This window comes from Poromitra crassiceps (assembly GCF_964638095.1).
Source record: "Poromitra crassiceps genome assembly, chromosome: 9".
Classification (NCBI taxonomy): Eukaryota; Metazoa; Chordata; class Actinopteri; order Beryciformes; family Melamphaidae; genus Poromitra; species Poromitra crassiceps.
Window position 1 is genome coordinate 9,323,540 of NC_139630.1, and position 20,704 is coordinate 9,344,243.

Sequence of the window (20,704 nt, forward strand, 5' to 3'; positions counted from 1 at the left end):
CCTCGGTATGGCCTGCGCAGAGCCCATGTCACGGGTGGAAAAAACTAGGCAGGTGATTGGATGAAGCGTCTGTCTATCACCGTCTGGGATATGACGTAGCTTGGATCCGAAGCAGGCTAGCTAACATGCTAACAAGTCCAGCTGTTAACACATTGAATGCCAGCCATGTTTTCATTCCTGTAGGTAAGTTGTGCCAGGGGTGTTTTTGACGATTCTGGCTCATTTTAGCAACAGCCGAGGATTATTTTCTGTTAAGAATTCATGAACACCAATCATCTAAAAATAACTAATAGAATGTGTGCTTTCTCTGTCTAAAAGAGTTAGTTTGCAGAGTTAGTAGTTATGTAGATATTAGCCGTTGAGTACAGCATGGTTTCAGCGTCTGGAAATTTATTCAGAGATAAATGGCTTTTTGTGAAACAGTCACTTTAACCATTCATTTTTGGCATCAGTAAGACCGTCAGACATTCTAAACAATAGTTTTGAACAGTAATTTCCTCCATAACAACAGGAAACACCCCTCTCATTCAAACTCCTCCCTCCGTGTGTCTTCTCCTCCTTCCTCCTGGCTGTACAGCGGGCGTGTCAGAAGCGCTTTTGCTGCTGCCTGCCTGTGTGCCTGCCTGCCTGCTTGCCTGCGTGCGGACGCTCCTTGTGCGAGTCAAGATGGGCCGGGGAATGCGTGGGCGATGGGCAGATGTTGATTATGGCCTTTCTGAGGTGTTTCAAAGTGTGTTTCACCTATGATCTATTTTGCAAATCGCTCTCCGCTCTCTGTGTGCTGCTGCCGGTGCGCGGCCGCTCTCAGGCAAGACAAGTGGATTACTGTAAAATCGCCACGGCATTTCCTTGAACGGCTTGGTCCCGCGGCAGTTTTTTCTTTGATTTCGGTCGTCTGGGGGAGCACTGTCAACACTTAGTGGGTCGGTAAAATAGATTATACACATTATCTTGCTCCAATAGTGATCTCGAAGATGTAAAAGTTGTTGATTGATGTCCCAGCGTCAAAAAAAAAAAAATGTTTATGTAAGACGAGTAAACTCGGCTCTGGCACTTAAGCGTTGGATTATGTAAGACGAATTATTTCGGCTATGGCACTTAAGGTGTTAAGTGCAATCATTGACTGTTCAATTTGCCATTCAAAAGAATGAAGAAGAACTGCTGATGTCTGAGGATGAATGCTTTTGTTAACATGGAGGTTGGCGATTTTTGTTGTCTTTGCGCCTTAAATGTAATCTTGCCGATTGACTGGCCTGGCCTGTATACCTGTGTTAGCCATGGATCTGGGTCTGTTAGCATACATACAGTACGTTAGGGAGTTAACTTACCTTGGCAATAACGTTACTTAAAGGAGAATTTTGTTTTTTTTTAACCTGGACCCCTCTCACATTAATTATTATCTGACGACTCACCCAGTGTTCTCCGCAGCGTTTTTGTCCGTCTTAGGCGTTGTTTTGAGATCAATAGTGTGCAAGCCAGTCCTAGAATGGAGCTCCGTGGGGGCCACGTGGCAGCATGCTTTTCATCCATGTAAATAGACAGTTTTATTCCCGTTTTCGACCCATATCGTCATAATCTGATCCATTCTCCCCCGGGAGAGCCCCCGACAGGAAAGTCTCGCGGGACTTTCCTGCCGCTGGCCTGTGGACTGACTTGACGAGAGTTGTGTCTCACTGACCCGACAGGAGGAAATGGGATCCGGGAAGAATAGAGGGGGAATGGAGAATGGAGGGGCTCTCCCCCAGGAGAGCCCGGGGGAGAATGGATCAGATTATGACGATATGGTTCGAAAACGGGAATAAAACTGTCTATTTACATGGATGAAAAGCACGCTGCCACGTGGCCCCCACGGAGCTCCATTCTAGGACTGGCTTGCACACTATTGATCTCAAAACAACGCCTAAGAAAAGACAAAAGACAAAAACGCTGCAGAGAACACTGGGTGAGTCGTCAGATAATAATTAATGTGAGGAGAGGGCTCCAGGTTAAAAAAAAAACTAAATTCTCCTTTAACTTCAACTGTAAATAGGGAATATGTGTGATGAGTAATATTAACAGTGATAACACGTATCGTTCATTTTTTAAGGACTGATGACACCGGACACCGGACTGATCTGATGATACCGGGCAGCAAGCACCGTGGACGAACGGCTAACGTTATTGAGACTCAACATACACAATGCTCTCTAAAGGCTGTGTGTAAATAGCTACAGTTAAAGTGTTGTATAACGTTAATCTTCATGTACATGAAGGCCTTCATGGCTACTAAAGTGAGTGCAACAGGTCTAAAGTCGTTCAAACAGCTTGCCTTGGAGGACTTGGGCACAGGCATGGGTGTAGGTTTAGGTTGGGACGGGTTGGACATGTCCCACCCACTTTTCTGAACAGCTAAAATGGCCATTTTCAAACGGGTCCCACCTCAAGATATCTGAATGAGAATGGGTTCTACAGTAGTTGGGTAGGGTTAGTGCTACACACCTTGAGTTGCATGCACTTTCTGTCAGAAAGGTGTCTTTCCCTTTGAAAATGTTGAAGCGGTTTTCTTTTCAATCAAGTCTAAATCTAACTTTAATATACGTTTTTAATAAAAGTTCTGATAGCGTTTTATTTTGAGAATTTATTTTAGATTTAGATTTAGAACGTAAATTGTATATAAATTATAATACATTTTAATCTAATGCAATTTCACGTAACATTTATTTTTGGCCCACGGGCCCTCCATCCAGATTAATTTTTGGCCCTTCATACAAAAGAATTTGGGCACCTCTGATTTAGCAGCTGTGCCGGACTGTTACACTGTTCTGCTGTTGGGATAGGCACATGTGTGGTTCTGATATTATGAATATATAAGCTACAGTGAAGTATAAATACGGTTGTACATTGATTTCCCTGCTGTGCTGCTGTGTTTCATCATTACATTTACCCATTTCACAGCAACCCTTTTGAGGTGGTAAAAGCAGGAAGTAAAGCAGCTTTATGCTAATACCATTAATTATGCTTCCATTCTGTTCAGGTGTTCCAGTGCCAGGTGCCATCATTCATGCTAATGATTACACCGGTGTTATTTCTTGCTTTACCACCTCAAAAGTTTGCTGTGAAATGAGCCTATAAGCAGCGCTGTTCTGAAGAATTACGAGCCTGGCCAATAGATACCATTGACGGCTTACATTCAGAGTACATGTCTGGGTCCTGGTACTTACATTCAGAGTACGCATCTGGGTCCTGGTACTTACATTCAGAGTACATGTCTGGGTCCTGGTACTTACATTCAGAGTACATGTCTGGGTGCTGGTACTTACATTCAGAGTACATGTCTGGGTCCTGGTACTTACATTCAGAGTACATGTCTGGGTGCTGGTACTTACATTCAGAGTACATGTCTGGGTCCTAGTACTTACATTCAGAGTAGCCTACATATCTGGGTCCTGGTACTTGCATTCAGAGTACATGTCTGGGTCCTGGTACTTACATTCAGAGTCGGCTACATGTCTGGGTCCTGGTACTTACATTCAGAGTAGCCTACATATCTGGGTCCTGGTACTTGCATTCAGAGTACATGTCTGGGTCCTGGTACTTACATTCAGAGTCGGCTACATGTCTGGGTCCTGGTACTTACATTCAGAGTACATGTCTGGGTCCTGGTACTTACATTCAGAGTACATGTCTGGGTCCTGGTACTTGCATTCAGAGTACATGTCTGGGTCCTGGTACTTACATTCAGAGTACATGTCTGGGTCCTGGTACTTACATTCAGAGTACATGTCTGGGTCCTGGTACTTACATTCAGAGTACATGTCTGGGTCCTGGTACTTGCATTCAGAGTACATGTCTGGGTCCTGGTACTTACATTCAGAGTACATGTCTGGGTCCTGGTACTTGCATTCAGAGTACATGTCTGGGTCCTGGTACTTACATTCAGAGTACAGGTCTGGGTCCTGGTACTTACATTCAGAGTACATGTCTGGGTCCTGGTACTTGCATTCAGAGTACATGTCTGGGTCCTGGTACTTACATTCAGAGTACACGTCTGGGTCCTGGTACTTACATTCAGAGTACATGTCTGGGTCCTGGTCCCCAGTAGTGCTGATGCTGAGCAGTGGCTGAGAGCTGATGCTGCTGAGATCAACCTTGTCGATATCCAGCACCATGCCGGTCACTACAGCCTGGTCAAACAGGGCTGGACGCGCTATCTGAAATGAAGGGAGGAACAGAGCAGATGGGAGGGGAGGGTGGAGAGGACATAGGAAAAAGTGGGTCCATGTAACACCTCGATTTAGGATGCTATGTGTATCATCTTAACATCTTAAAGTTGATAGAGATGCATTGACAAAGACATGACACCTTTAATTGGACTGAAGACATTAATTTGTGTCTCCAAACTTCTTATAACTTTGAAGATAAAAGAGAAATTATATTTCCTGTTCTAGTAGAGACTAGAGAGACATAATAGTTGCCATCTATAGTCAGCTTAACATGTAGCCTGGGACACAGATAGGAGAACCCAATATCCCATGTGATACTCCTCTAACCAACACATAAGCCCATCATCCGCCCATCAACATCAGTGCTAGTTTTCTTAATCACACTATGAAATCGAGTGCAAAATCATGTGTACAGTATAGAAGGTTAAGGTCGGATTTCAACCAGTGTACAGTATCTTTAGCCTACCTTGTCTACACAAATTAATATTTTAAATGAATATTCAAATAGATTCAGATATTACCTGGTACAATCTGGTTGCCCCCTAAATGCCAATCCTAGCCCTCATAATCATAACATAGCCTAATCAAATGAAGAGAAGGGGTTAGAGTTAATAATTGCTCCACGTCTCATCTCTGGTCATTCTATCCTATTCTATTGTGTGATCTGGTCATGTTGTACCTGTGCCAGGTGGAGGATCATATTCTATTGTGTGATCTGGTCATGTTGTACCTGTGCCAGGTGGAGGAAGGAGGTCTGTCTCTTCAGGGAGGAGACAAAGCGCCGTGCGATGGGGAGCTTCTTGGCTGTAAGGCAGTCTGGGAGGTTCTCCAGGGAGGAGAGCAGCCAGTGCTCCCAGTGCTTGGCAAAGTTACGGATGTCTGCCAACAGACTAAGGAACAGATGGTCTTCACATAGACGTCTTCACAAATCGCAATCTGTCTGTCAAACCATCACTCACTCATCATCCCACTCACTCCATGATAATAAGCTTGATATTGCTCTATGCTGTCAAGGCACGGTAGAATAGCCTTTGTTGACTGACTAAAAGAGCTTGCTTTTATTTAAAGGTGGTCTATAGTCGGGTTTCCGTCCACCTGTTTTCAGGCGAAATTTCAATTTGCGCATACATTTTTTTTAGTGGAAACGCTGCCAAATTCGCGAAAACCTCCAAATATCGCAAAAACGTTTTCACGCTTGACGGAGGTGGAAAAGTCGGGTGTATCGATAAAAGGAAAATGCAAAACGTGCGGTGGAAACAGATGAAGCGATATTCTGTTGTCTGTTCTGAATGTCTCTCCATTCAAAAACCACACAGTTTGCCTTGATCATTGCAAAACATGACATGCCGTGCTACACAATAGGGCTACACATGGTAAATAATGGTAAATACGCAGCACAATACCTGCCATGGTAAACAGAAGAAGACTGGGATTTAAGGCGACTCACTTCTAGAATTGAATGAAATTTCACTTAGCCAACTATCGCTCCCCCGTGGATTATAACGTTATTTATTGCCGGGTCGCACCTGGTAATCCAGAAATGGCATTTTATGGTACCTTTGTCTACTTGTAGATCATCAAGAAACTTTAAATGAATAACGTTAGATGTGTTTAACAGAGCTGTATATCGGGTCTAGCAGCTGATCAGCAGCTCAGACAGCCTCAAACATGAGGTGACTGACAGCTCTATAATTCGCATAGAGCAGCGGATGGAAACGCGCAATATTTCGCATTTTCTTTTGCTGACTTTCTGAAAATTCGATTAAAATGTGTGATACCTTTGGATGGAAACCCAACCACTGTCTCGTTATCAGTAAATCATTATGACATTAGTTTTCAGACATTGAAACACGTGAAGTTCTAACGGAGTTTCAAGCAGGAAGACTATAATCTGCACATGAAAGCTTCACTTCTACTTTCATCCTACCCTCATATCTAGTTCACACGCTCAAATCAAGCCTGGCAACTTCCAGGCATCAACTGAATAATCAGTTGTTCTCATCTATCCAATGGTATAGCGATACATCACCACACACACCCTCACACTTCCATTGTAAGCCTATCACATTGCTACACACGTCCATTGTAAGCCAATCACATGGCTGCTTTCCTTTTAAATACATGTTTTTATCCTCCTCAGCCTGCCCTCTCCTGCTGCTGTCATTCATACAATACCCCCCACCTCCCCATCTCCACCCAGTCTTGCAGACCCTTCAGTCATCAGATTCATCAGTCTCAGATCATCATCACCACCAGTATCTAGACTCTCCTGGGGGATATATCTGGCTGCTGCTCAGGGCTGGCACCCCTCGATCCCTATATCTCCGTATGGTGTTCTAAGCGCCAAAGACCTATTGACCCACTTAATTATCTTATACATTCTGTAATGCATCATTATTCTGCTATTGTAATAAACATAATTTTATTCACTCACTAGTCTCTCCTGATTGAAAGAAACAATGAAACTATTTATGAGATCATCATGGAGAAGACTAGCAGCCTCTACCAGCATCTACACTGCATTTTACACTGTATCACCTGTTTTGATGAGAAGTCTGCTCAATGTAGGCTTTTGAATATCGTCCAAGTTGGACGATATTCAAAATGTAATATTGCGATACTGTTCCACCAAAATATTATGATATAGCCTACAATGTTATCTAGGCCAGTGGTTCTCAAACTTTTTCACATCAAGGACCCCTAAACTGACACAAATTAGAGCACGGACCCCTGTTTGATAAGATTTCTCCCCACGTTTTCCCATCTGATAGATTTTTACATTTAGATGTTTTATTACAGAAAGTGGATGAACCCTTTGACAAAAAATAGTCATACATTCAGTCATTGTGTTACGTATGGATGGAATTATAGTGAAAATAAATTACCCCGCTTTTTACTGGGGACCCCCTGGGTCTCCCTGGACCCCACTTTGAGAACCACTGATCTAGGCTATAATAATAATTATTGTTATTATTCGCAGCCTAGAAATTTGATATTACTATTCAAGCATTAGAGAAAACATTTGGTATAATTTGCTCATTGCCAGAAAAACAGACTGATTGTGGAAAAGGGAACCCACTTGAATTTAAAATACTTTTCCCCCCCACTTCAAAGTATGATTATTTTTGTTTATTTACTGTCCTACCACTAGTAGATTACAGGTTTATAAGTTTAAAAGCTTGTCCAATTGTGATCTAAGCAACATGTGCTGCCATGGCCGGGAGGAGTGGGGAAAGATATTGGATATCGCGGGAACATGACGATATTTACGAAATATCGTGATGTCCGATAATATTGAATATCAGCCAAAGTCCATTTCCACTATTCAGCTTTTGACTCAGGAGAGTGTTACGGTCACCCTCTTTCAGGGTAGATAGGGTCCATTCAGCTTATATATGATAAGGTTCATTTCTATTTTTCTGGCTGTTTGTTAATTGAATTATGGTCTGCTCATACTGAGGGAGCCTTTTTGTCCAGACAGGGCTTCCGTACATGTCGATATGGCTCTTCCACCTCTGTTGCCCAGAGCTCAGTGAGCCATGCAGAAGATGGTGGCGACAGCCACAAAACAGTTGACAGCCTGTTAGTTGATGCCTCCTATTCGATTATTTTTGCGTTTTGTTGTCCCATGTTTATGGGACCCTCTGAACCTACGGAGGATCTGCTAGAACCCTCACACATCCAAGACGACAGTGCTGTTCCAGGGCCGGGACGATACATGCTACATCAGCCAAGCTAAGGTTTTTGACTTTAGGGGGTCTTTAAGCTTTGGTCCGAGTGAAATGTTCTTTGGATGTCTATTCACCGTATGTAGCCCCGCCCACTTGACCCATTGTGTCATGACTTCCTGTTCAAAATGCTGGCTGTTTTACCTGCTCAAACTAGTCTGATTCACCTGGTCAAACCTAGTTTGACTCACATATGAGCAGTGTTGGGCAGTAACTTAGTTACAGAAACTTAGTTACTGTAATTGTATTACTTTTACCAGTAACTAGTAATGTAAGGGATTACACTTTTCAAAAAGTATTAAGTATATTACAGTTCCTAATCCAAGTAACTTCAAGTTACTGCATTACATTCTCCAGCACTGGCACAGCACTAAAACAAAGTGTGGAGATATATAGATCTGGCTATGTGAGGCTTCTGCGTTGCCAGAAGGCAATACATTTTTTTGTACTATAGGCAAATAAATAAAAAGTATGCAGTTGGTTAATTATTGTTCCAATAAAGTGGATTCAGTTGTAAAAGGAGGCACTTTTTTGGAACTGGCGTAGGGAAAGTAATATAGTAAAGTAATGAGTAATGTAACAAATTACTTTTGAAACCAAGTAATAAGTAAAGTAATTGTATTACTTTTTAAAGGAGTAATCAGTAATAAGTAACTAATTAAACTTCCTGAGTAACTTGCCCAACACTGCAAATAAGTCAGACTAGGTTTATGAGTCACAGGAAGTGTAAACACAATCAGAACTTCCGATTGTGTTTACACGTCCTGTCTCTAAGGTGAATAGGGCCCAACCGGGAGGGGAAGGACTTTGGATCTCTATACATGGAGCATCAGGGGTTATGGGAAATGTAGTTTTAATTTTGAGAAACACCGGTACTGTGAGACAGAGGCTACCAATCATCTTGAACATGGTCTCATTTGTTTACGGTAATTAAACCAAGGCATCACAATGAACAGACACACCTTTCAGGCATCTCCTGCATCGTAGCAGGAATCAGAACATCTGTTAGAACCTGACAAAACAGAGAAGACCAGGGTAAAACACACAGATGGTGCAGCTAATAATGTATCATTGAGCTAGAATGCATGATCTTGATTCATGATTAGAAGGTTAAGACTCTCTGTGGATCCATGTACAACAGGTTAGACAAAGTATAGGTCCAAATGATCTTAAAGGGATAGTTTGGTTTGTTTGAAGTGGGGTTGTATGAGATACTTGCATACAGTCAGTGTACTACATGCAGTAGAATCCAGCCGGCGCGGTCCCAGTTTGGAGAAATGGAGACCGGCCGCGTCAGGCAAGTAGAGCTGAGTCTGCTGAGTGTGAAGGGGGCCATGAGAAAGAACGTATAAAAAAACAGAAAAAATACATATACGTGCAGCACTTCTTGCCCCACCTGCTGCCCCACCTGGCTACAGTGAAGATTGGACTGGACTACTGCAATGTTCTTCTGGCTGGGCTACCTGCTGCAGCCATCCGACTGCTTCAGCTCATTCAGAACGCTGCAGCCCGTCTGGTATTCAACCAACCCAAATTCTCTCATGTCACTCCCCTCTTCCGGGACCTTCACTGGCTTCCCATCTCGGCACGCATTCAATTCAAAACACTGGTTCTGGCCTACAGGGCAGTACACCAGACAGCCCCCCTGTACTTACAATCTATGGTCAGGCTCCAAATCTCTCACCATTCCCTCCGCTCCTCCATCAGTGCAGGTCGCCTCGCCCCTCCTCCACTACGGGGGCTCAAAAGTCGCTCATCCCGTTCGCGACTCTTCTCGTCCCTGGCACCTCAATGGTGGAACGAGCTTCCACCTTCGGTCAGGACGGCCAAATCACTGCCGATCTTTCGGAAAAGACTAAAGACACACCTTTTCAGGCTCCATCTGGGCCCTTCTTGAACTAACTTCTTTCTCTCTTAAAAAAATAATAATAATGAACTTGTACCACTGTTCCTTCAGAAGTTGTAGTTGTCATATACTGTGTGTTGCATAGTTGATTGCTCTATTGCTGACAAAAATTTGTTATTGTAAGTCGCTTTGGATAAAAGCGTGTGCCAAATGTCGTAATGTAATGTAATGTAAAAGATTACAGCTAAAAACAGGGTGTAAATGATATCATTTCAAGTGAACTTGGCATCTCGGGGCTTGTGGTGAGTTGGATTACGCCAGGTGCAGCAGTATGAAAGCATTTTAGTGTTCTGTTGTTTTGCTCATGGACCCCCTTCACACTCAGCAGACAGCTCTACTTGCCTGACATTTCCATTTCTCCAAACTGGGAGCGCGCCGGCTGCATTCTACTGCATAGTACACTGATTGTATGCAAGTACCTCATAGGACCCCACTTCAAACTATCCCCGAACTATCCCTTTAACTTATCCGTTACACACGTCACTTTTCTTCTCAGATTTCCACCCATTTTCTGCCCAATTGTACTTTGCTAATCCCCCCTGCTGTCCCGGCCGTTGCTCCACTCCCTCTTAGGTGGCGTGGTGCCCCCCTGGGGCTGACATGGCCACCCACCTCACCCACATGACTACGTCACGTCCTGTCAGCCCCAGGGTCCGTCACTCTACGTTTCTTCCAGCCACTGAGAAGACGTGTTTTTGAAAGCTCTGCGGTTAGCTCTGAGTTAGCTCTCACATAGCTTTAGTTACTAGGCTTGTTCCGTCTTATTAGCCCACCTTAAGAGGTTTGCGTGGAACGAGGTAAAAGCAGGCTTCGGGGACCCGATCCTGTTCTCTCCACCGGCGGCGTATGAACAAGTCATCTAAAGCTAAGAGTATCTTCCTTAGTTAACTGTTTATTGCTACCGCCGTGTAGTTGTGCTTGCTACCACCGTGTAGTGGGTTATTGCTGCCGCCGTGTAGCTCTGCTTCGCTCCCCCGGCTGGAGCAGCGTTATCGTTGAGGGCTGACTTAGGTCAGCGCTCAAAACTGTTAGGCTAGGTTGCATACGTGCTGTTAGCTTACAGTGTAGCACTAGAACAATAGGCTAGCTAGCCTGGTTCTTGCGGATAGCCTAGCTTGCACCCGTGTGGTTAGCGTCCGTGTGCTTGTGTTTTAGGCGCCTGCTTTGTTGTCAAAGCGCGTGCGTTACTCCGGCTGGAGTGGCGCTAGACAGGTAGTTAGCTAGTTGCTTAGTGCAGTTAGCTTCGACTAGCTTGTAGCATCCCAGCTATCTTCACCGTTGTAAGCTACTGTTAAAAGTTCAAGCTTACGCGGTGCACTCCCGCTAATTCCTGGTTCAGTCAGCGGGCTTGTTGCGAGTTAGCTTCGCTGAACTCGCGCATGGACCGATCGGCTACCATGAGAAAGGGGGGGACAGTTAGAACCTGTGTTAGCTGTGACGCTACTCTGGCGAGTTTCGACCGTCACAGGGAGTGTGTGTTTTGCCTCGGGCACAACCATGCTACAGATGCCCTGCTGAAGGTTGACTTCTGTCAGACCTGCAACGGCTTCGCCCTGGGCGACCTGCGCGAGAGAACTTTGCTCTTTGTCCAGGTGGGACCAGCCCTCAGCCATGCACCTCCCGAGGGAGGCGCTACCGCTGGGTCAGACCACTCGGTCGAAGGGGAGCTACCTGACGAGCAGGTTTCTCCGGTCCAACCTGAGCAGCAGACGCAGCAGACGCAGCAAAGCTCCGTTCTGAGTTGGGGGGATGAGCCCATCGATCCCGTGTTAGAACGGGGTGGGCTCTTCCCTTACGACCCCATAGTCGCCCCCCCCCCCTAGACACCCCCCAAGAGGAGATGTCAGGCGGGGAGGACTAGGGACCTGCTCGGAGACGAGCGTCAATGAGCTTTGCCTCCTTGGTCCCCCCAGCCTGCGAAAGCCGCACGGCGGGGGGTTTCGCCGGTTCAACACGCTCACAGGGCACGTCAGTAGGCGGAGCCTGCGTAAAAAACCGGCAGGAGGGCATAGCCTTTTCTGTCCTGCCCCCCCCCATTTTCTTCCCCAACCAAGATACCGGGCCAGAACCTGGTACCCAACAATTTACTCATGGCCAAGGGGGCGGGCTCCGCCCCCTTCGGCCTCAAGAGACCATCTCTGTCCAGCAGGCTCGATGCCTGAGAACGTCTGTGTTCCCCGTCCCCATGGTTGCGGCGTACCCTCCAGAAGGGATACGCCCTGCAATTTGCCAGGCCCCTGCCCAGGTTCGACGGGACCCACGATACGGTCGTGGAAGGGGAGTCCATGGACATACTCCACAAGGAGGTTATTTCGCTCCTCGCCAAAGGGGCGATCTGCTCGGTTCCCGAGGCGGAGGTGCGTTCGGGTTTCTACCACAGGTACTTTGTCGTGCCCAAAAAGGACGGCTCCATGCGTCCAATTCTGGACCTTCGGCGTCTCAACAAGACGCTGAGGAAGTTCCCGTTCCGAATGCTCTCCTTTTCCCACCTGTTCAACGCGTTGAGACAGGGGGACTTCTTTACTTCCGTGGATCTGAAAGACGCATTCTTCCATGTCCACGTGGTCAAGAGGCACAGGAAATACCTGAGGTTCTCCTTCCTAGGGAAGGCTTACGAGTTCTGTGTCTTGCCTTTTGGCATGTCTTTGAGCCCACGAACCTTCACGGCATGCGTGGAGACGGCCTTGGCCCCCCTCCGCGCGAGGGAGATTCGCATCTTCCTTTATCTCGACGACGCTCTTATTGTGGCAGACTCGAGGGCTGGTGCCACGAAACATACCAGGGTGGTGACCAATCACCTACAAACCTTGGGGTTCTTGGTGAACTGGAAAAAGGGCTGCCTCGCCCCAGAGCAGACGGCTACCTTCCTGGGGCTCGAGTTGAACTCCAGGGCCATGCGAGTCCGCCTTTCACCGGAGCGACAGGCTCGCACGGTGCGGACAGCGAGGACATTAAGTCTTTACTCCTCGGTGTAAGTGCATCAGTGCACAGTCATGTTGGGCCTGATGGCCTCGGCACTGCATGTACTCCCTCTGGGGAGGCTACACATGCGTCCGTTCCAGATCTGGTTCCTCGGGCTACGTATGGATCCGGCCAGGGACCGTCATCGCAGGGTTCCTATGACAGGTCAGGCCTGCCAGGCATTGGTCATATGGGCAGACCCCCGTTACCTCTCGAGGGGCACTCGATTGGGTCCGGTCCCGCTCAGGTTAGTGATTCACACCGACGCCTCCCTCTGGGGTTGGGGTGCGGTGTGCGGGCATTTGTCGGCAAACGGCCGGTGGGAGGCTCAGGAGCTTCGCCACATAAACGTGCTAGAGCTGGAGGCGATTCGCCTGGCTCTGCTTCACTTCCAGCGGATCATACATGGACGCCATGTGCTGATTCGCTCGGACAACATGGCGCTGAACCAGTTAGCGGCAGGGATTCACCTGTGGGCGTATCCCCGTCTCCTGTCAGTGTCGGCGGTCTATATGCCGGGATGGCTGAATTACGGCGCCGACCTGCTGTCTCGAGGCTACCCCCGTCATACGGAGTGGTGCCTCCACCCTCAGGTGGTGGAACAGATTTGGGCCAGGTTCGGTCGTGCCCACGTCGATCTCTTCGCAACGCGGCGCGCGACGCACTGCCCATTGTGGTTCTCGATCCAGGAGGACAATCCCCCGTTGGGACACGACGCGTTAGCGAACGTGTGGCCACAGGAGGGGCTCTATGCGTTTCCACCAATCCCCCTGATCCGTCAGGTGTTGGACAGGGTGAAGGAACAGCGCCTCCGGCTCGTTCTAGTGGCTCCGTTCTGGCCCAGGCAGACATGGTTTGCGGACCTGGTCTCCCTGGCGCAGGGTCCGCCTTGGGCGTTGCCTGTGAGGACCGATCTCCTATCCCAGGCGGAGTGGGAGGTGTTCCACCCCTCCCCAGGCAGGTGGAAGCTAGCAGTCTGGCTCCTGAACGGGACCAGTTGCTAGCCCAGGGCTTGCCCGATAATGTGGTACGCACTATTCAGAGTGCTAGGGCTGCTTCGACCCGCACTCAGTACGCGTACAAGTGGCGGGTATTTTCGCGTTGGTGCACAAGTAAAGGTGTGGATCCAGTGAACTGCAGTGTGCGACCAGTTCTCTGTTTTCTTCAGAGCTTGCTTGACGCGGGTCAGTCCCCGCAGTCCCTTAAGGTGTACGTAGCCGCGATCTCGGCTTGCCACATGGGAATTGAAGGGAGCCCCGTTGGGGCGTGCCCTTTGGTCTCGCGCTTCATGAAGGGGGCGCGTAAACTGCACCCGCCGTCACGGTGCGTTTTTCCCAAATGGGACCTGGTTACGGTGCTGGACGGGCTAACGGGTCATCCGTTTGAGCCCTTGGACTCCGCCGATTTAAAGGTTCTGTCCTTAAAGACCGCGCTGCTGCTGGCCTTATCGTCAGGAAAGAGAGACGGTGACCTGATCGCCCTCTCGGTGCAGCAGGCCTGTATGGTTTTTGGGGATGATGGGCGCAGGGTTACGTTGCGACCTAACCCGGCTTACCAACCCAAGAATATTAATGCCAGCTATAGGTCTATGGTCATAGACTTATCAGCATTCTGTCCCCCGCCGTTCAGTTCGGGTGAGGAGAGACGCTTGCACATGCTGTGCCCCATAAGGGCGCTCTCGGCCTATGTGGCCAGGACGCGTTCATTACGCGTTACAGACCAGTTGTTGGTCTGCTTTGGGCAGAAGGCCCAGGGCGGGCCCCTTTCCAAGGATCGCTTATCACACTGGATAGTGGAGGCGATCGCGTTGGCATACTCTGCCGTGGGTAAGGTTCCCCCGGAGGGTATCAAGGCACATTCTACGCGAGGGGTTGCGGCATCCTCTGTGTTGTTGCGTGGTGTTCCGGTGGAGGACATGTGTGCCGCGGCTTCGTGGTCCTCTCATCACGCTACAGTCTCCCGGTACTACAGTCTCGACGTGTCCGGTTCGCAATTCGCGCACGCGGTCCTGTCGGTGGCAAGAAAGTAGTATCGTTGCCACTCTAATATGTGGTCAGGCATGAACGTTGCCATATGGCCGTGGTTCACCGGTGCCTTTCGGGTCGCCCTGTGGGGTGCTCCCGGCAGCAAGGTCAGTTGAATTAAGGCACTAGTGAGAGCTTGAGTTCGAAACGGAGTAAAACATTAGGGTTGTGCTACAACCCAGGTTTTACGAGTGAGAACGAGAGCTCTCACTACCCAGCCTTGCTGCGTCGATGCGTCACGGGGTGCGTCGGATCTCAGCTGGCTGTAAGAAATGAGTGGCGGACCCTGGGGCTGACAGGACGTGACGTAGTCACGTGGGTGAGGTGGGTGGCCATGTCAGCCCCAGGGGGGCACCACGCCACCTAAGGGTGGGTGGTCAGGTTTTAATGAAAAGTAATTTTGGAGCAAAATGACAGTCTTCCATAGTGCTGCTATGCAGCGTGTAGGCACTAGTGAGAGCTCTCGTTCTCACTCGTAAAACCTGGGTTGTAGCACAACCCTAATGTTCTCCAGCAGAGTTACCTTATTCACCTTATGTTCAGACCTTACAGTGGACCAAATTCTTCCGGGTCCGTCTAACACTTCCGGCGGTCACGGCGCAAAATAAGAGAGTTGTTTTTGGAGCGGGCAGTGAAGGGGTAAAATAAATAACGTAGCCTACTACTTTGAGCGGGTACACAGCAAGCAAGCGAGTATCCACTGTTAGCCAGGTCAGATAACGTTATCGTCGACAATGACGAGCACTTTCTTGTAAAACATACCTGGACTCCAACAAAGAAAGCTTCAGATAGTTGTCTCTCCTCCGAGGCAGCGCGATAGCAGCGCGAGCCATTAACGTCAATAAAGACCCGCAGACGTTAACGTAATTCCCTGGAATGCGAGACTTAACGAGCCAGTTACATGGCGTTGCATTCTTAGACATTGCCATTTGCTTTTATTTGGTATGTTACATACAATTGGCTAAATTATTAGTTAATTCAGAGTTAGATGATATTGGAGCAGCGCAGCCATTTTTTATTTTATTTTATTATTATTTTTAGCCGGAAGTTTTGGGACGGCCACGCAACCAGGTCAAATGGGCGTGGCTACATAAGGTGAATAGAGAATGGAGTCACAGACACAGAAAATGTCCACTATAACAGGGTTCTCCAGCAGAGTTACCTTATAGAGAATGGAGTCACAGACACAGAAAATGTCCACTATAACAGGGTTCTCCAGCAGGGGCAGCAGGTGGTCAGGCATACCCTGCCAAAAGTGGAGCAGGAAATTCTGGATCTGAAATAAAAATAGTAATATCAGTGCCGTAAGAGCTTGAGTGGACTAATAATAGTAACAATAATAATAAGCATCACCTCCTCATTAAAATGCTCTAATACAGTGCACTCCTCTTATAGTGATGGGTGATGGGTCAAATTGATCACTATAAGCAGATGATCATTATAACAAAACAAAACAAAAATCTTTATTTCTCATGCGGTCGTAAATATTACGCCTAGTCCAGAGCAGGCGTAAGGTGCAGTATAGACGGTTTTCACCTGTGTGTTGCGCAATAGCTACAACCCCTCAGCACGGCTGCATTCAGCCCTCAATTATAAACCGCAAACCGGAGTACGCTATAAACGTTATAAATATAGTCACGTTATAAACAACTCACCAATGCTGGGGGTCCGTATGGAAAGTGGAAATCGAAAAGTTAAATCAATTTGGTCATTCGGTGGCGTTTTACTGCCATGTAAAGTAACGACAAGTAACAGTTAGCCGCTAACATTAGCCACACTATTACAGCTGATTACCCATCAGCGGAGCGTCATTTGACGTCAGCGCACTCTTCTAAACAGGTCGCGTGCCGCATTCCAGTGGGCATTCCCATGCTTTCACATGGACGCGCATCGCTACGACCGGCGTAGTTAAGACCAGACGTAAGCCCTGTTGGTGCAACAGGCATAAGTCCACTCTAAAGACTGGTCTTAACTAAGACCGTCGTAGGAGTTACGACCAGGCAAGACCAGTTGGTGCAACCGGCCCCAGGTGTTTCAAACAGAGCAGTCTTGTCTCTCCACAGACAGAGATGCCACGATCTCTCCATATACAGACAGACATGCACAGAGTATCGTTGCTGTATCTGGTTGGCTCATTTTTGGCAGTTTGTAAGTAAAATATAATAAAATTCCTGTAGTTTAAATTTTTTTCAACATTGTTCTCAGGTGGGATGAGGCCCAAAATGATCACTGTAAGCAGAGTATTGATCACTATAAGTGAATTATTTAGTATATATAATATAAGCAGTTGATCACTATAACCGTCATCACTATAAGCGGATTCCACTGTAATAGTAACAATAGTAATAAGCATCACCTCTTCATTAAAATGTTTTAGTAATAGTAACAATAGTAATAAGCATCACCTCTTCATTAAAATGTTCTAATAATAGTAACAATAGGAATATAAGCATCACCTCTTCAAAGTTGACATTAATGGCGTTGTCCAGGATGCACTGGCAGTGTGTTTTATACATCATGATGAGAGTGTCCAGCTACAATAGGAAATAAAAATCTGACAGTAAATCCATTTTGGCTGAGATCTGCTCCAAGCTGGTGGCTCACTGCCTCAGACTGGCTGACAGTCTGGCCTGGACCCTTCTGATGTCCTGCATGCGGAACACCAACTTCTGCCTCTGGGATGCGCTTGCTTGAGGCTGCCAGGATGCAAGAAGTATAAGTACAAGCAAGCACTCTTGTTCCTCACTCTAAAAGCAAATTTATACTGACTGCGGAGTGTCCGGTGTCCGCGGTGTTCACGGCAAGACCGTTCTCTCCGCAGAGGCACATCCTTTTTATGGTAAATGCGGTAGCAGTGCAGTGTCTGCAGAGAGCGGAGAATCCCCCTCCAGGCTCCCGTTGTGTTTTTAGCAGGAATGCAAATGTCACATCAGTTCTTCCGTGTGTGATCCTGATTTATATCGGCGAATAATCAATCCTAGTGCAATTGTAGGCTATTTTCAGTTTGTTTTTAGCAACTAAGTTTGTTGTCTTCTTGTTTTTGTGCTTTGCATTTAATTTTTTCGATCTCAAATCAAGTTTTTATTGACATAGTAAATTGTAGGCTATTCAGTCTTTGGAGAAAAAAGTTTCAGTTACTGAGGGCGAGTCTTTGTAGTCTCGGGTGGATGAATCATACAAATTTCTGTATTTCTGTACTTCTTCTGCCAGGCGATGCTCAAACCCGTTCATTTTGCACTGATTTCGCCGGTCACTTGGTCAGTTTGTGGAGGCTTCTTCCCTATACAAACCATAGCAAACATTAGCCAATCATAGCCTCGGAATTGACTGCACGAGCTCGCGGCGGGCTCCGCGGAGTTACATTTTTTGAGAGAAGCGCGGAGCTCCGTGCAGTCCCTCCGCAGAGCCTGTGCGGAGCGCCGCGCTCGCCGCACAGAGCCTCCGCTCCGCGAACACCGGACACTCTGCAGTTAGTATAAATTAGCTTGAACACTGCTCAACCAACAGAGGAGAGCAAGTGAAGAAGGTGATCAAAATAAAGAATAGGTGATGTTCTTGCACAAACATACATAAGCCCACGCACACTGTGTGCGTTTGGGCATAATGTATGTTTGTGAAAGAACATCAGATATTCTTTTCTTTTAGTCAATGTGTTTTGAGCATACAACGCAAGACACTTCCATTGTCTTGTGGCCATTTTCATGTGAACAGACAATAGTGTTACTCTATCTGATCAAAGTATCTAAAAATAAAGACCACATTTCTCATAAATCCCATTGCTTCCTGTGGCTACTGCCATTGTTTGTTTTTGAAGAAAATAAAAAAGATACAAAGCCTTGATAACAGCCAACATGCTGTAAGGCAGGCATGTAGGGCAGGCATGTCCAAAGTCCGGGCCGGGGGGGCAATTGCTGCTCGCGGACCAATTTTTAAGCGGCCCTCGTCTTCTCTCTCAAAATATACTTTATGTGGCCCTCCGCCCATTATTGGTTAATCCAGCAAGTTCAATTTGCATTTTTTCCGTTGACCTAAAGATGACAGCACTACCATACAGTTTGTAAGCACCAAGTAGGAACAGAACAGGCAGAAGTCAGGTTTTGTGTGATGTAAACAAAATCCTTAAGAGTACAATTGTATTGTATGTGATTCTTTTTTTAATAACCCATATGATGCGAGAAGCAGCTGGCCCCCCGGTATTTTCACATGATCTAATCTGGCCCCCATTCAAAAATGTTTGCACACCCCTGCTGTAGGGCCTACATTCTGTCCAGGTGGCCTAACAAGAAGTAGAAAGTATGCAGTTAGAATCGTGGAACTGGAGGTAACGCTTTATATTAAGGTTCTATTAATAAGCGTTAATTAATAGGTAATAAGGCTCTTATAAGGTGCTTATTAACACTATTATTATGTTAATAATACTATATAAGTGTTAATAATCGCATTATAAACATATTTATTGGTAGCTTATAAGACATTTATAAGCACTTTATAACCACCTTTACTAGCTGGTTTTGTTAAGCCTAATAAATAGTTTGTTATTACCTTATTAGCAGTTAACTATGCACTTATTAACAGTTAACTATGCTTCTTGCAGGTACCTCATGAGCTCATGCTCACTTCCTGGATAAGCGATGAAAATTTCAGAAAGATCCAAGCGTCTGTTCCAGAGTTATTCATGAATGTGGTGATGATTTATTGATTTTAAAATGCTACATGCAGCACCTTTGCAGGAAAGGAGACATCTAACCAACCTTTTCTCTGGAGACGCTCCCCTGCAGCAGAAGATGCTGAGCGCTGGGGAAGTCCGGGAGCAATGTTCCCGTTTTCGAGCTGAGGGAATATTTCCTGGTGAAGCCTCCCTGCCAAACACAACAAGGTTAGGATAGCTGCTTAGCTGGCCCTGATAATATTCATATTATTTAAGCATGACTAGGAACCATTTCTTCTTACCTCATTCTTGAGCTTGCTCCCTGAAAATCTGCACAGAGAAACAGATTTGATCTTAGATAATAACAACAACAACAACAACAACAACAACAACAACAACAACAACAACAACAATAGTAGTAATAATAGCAATAACAACCACCATCAGCATCATCAGCATCAGCATCATAGTCATAACCATAATGGTCATAATCATCATCAGTATATAAATGGGAGCTGGGGCTCTGTCTGTTTGTTTGTTTCTCTGTCCCACTGTGATTGTCCCACTCTGATGTCATAAATCCCACTGTGAAATCATCCGTGATGTCATAAATCCCACTGTGACATCATCAGTGATGTCATAAATCCCACTGTGACACCATCAGTGATGTCATAAATCCCACTGATGACATCATCAGTGATGCTGGTCTCATTGGCCACACAGCAGCGGCTGAGCTGCGAAAGCGAGTTGCACAGGGCCAGCTTGGCGGGGCCAGTGAGCTGCAGGACGGGCGAGCCTAGGAATCGAGCGTGCATAGCGTGCGAGATCCCTAATAATATCATAATCACAGAATACAGAGCTTTCATTGCATGTACAATTTGAGATCTTTGGAGAAAAATAACAGCTGAACAATTCTCTATGCATTATTCACCTTATTCACCACGCCCACTTTTTCTCTCTTCCGCGTTCAACGCAAACGTATTTGTTCTTCCGGTTCAGCGCTAGTTGCCTACTGTGGCTAATATTAGCCGCTAGTTAGTTATGTTATATGGCAGTAAAATGCCACTGAATGACTAAATTGATATAACTTTTAACCATTTCGAGTAACACTGTTTCCATACGGATTACCAGCGTTAGTTTGTTGTTTATAACGTGGCTATAACGTTTTATATCTCGGATGCGTTATTTCGAATCCCACATAGGTTACGCCTGGCGCAACCTATGTGGGTTTCAGG

The 20,704-nt window shown here is 46.5% G+C and overlaps 1 protein-coding gene across 1 annotated transcript in view; it reads right to left on the minus strand.

The window, feature by feature from the left end:
• The window catches only part of rfx6 (regulatory factor X, 6), a gene marked incomplete at both ends in the record, with an annotated part of 86,698 nt that overhangs the window by 53,051 nt on the left and 12,943 nt on the right, over positions 1-20,704 (minus strand). Inside the window, 7 exons of the mRNA XM_083642847.1 lie at positions 4,046-4,190; positions 4,933-5,092; positions 8,893-8,942; positions 15,984-16,097; positions 17,278-17,355; positions 19,573-19,680; positions 19,772-19,799. Coding sequence (XP_083498973.1) covers positions 4,046-4,190; positions 4,933-5,092; positions 8,893-8,942; positions 15,984-16,097; positions 17,278-17,355; positions 19,573-19,680; positions 19,772-19,799 — 683 coding nt within the window. The remainder of the gene's footprint in view (positions 1-4,045; positions 4,191-4,932; positions 5,093-8,892; positions 8,943-15,983; positions 16,098-17,277; positions 17,356-19,572; positions 19,681-19,771; positions 19,800-20,704) is intronic.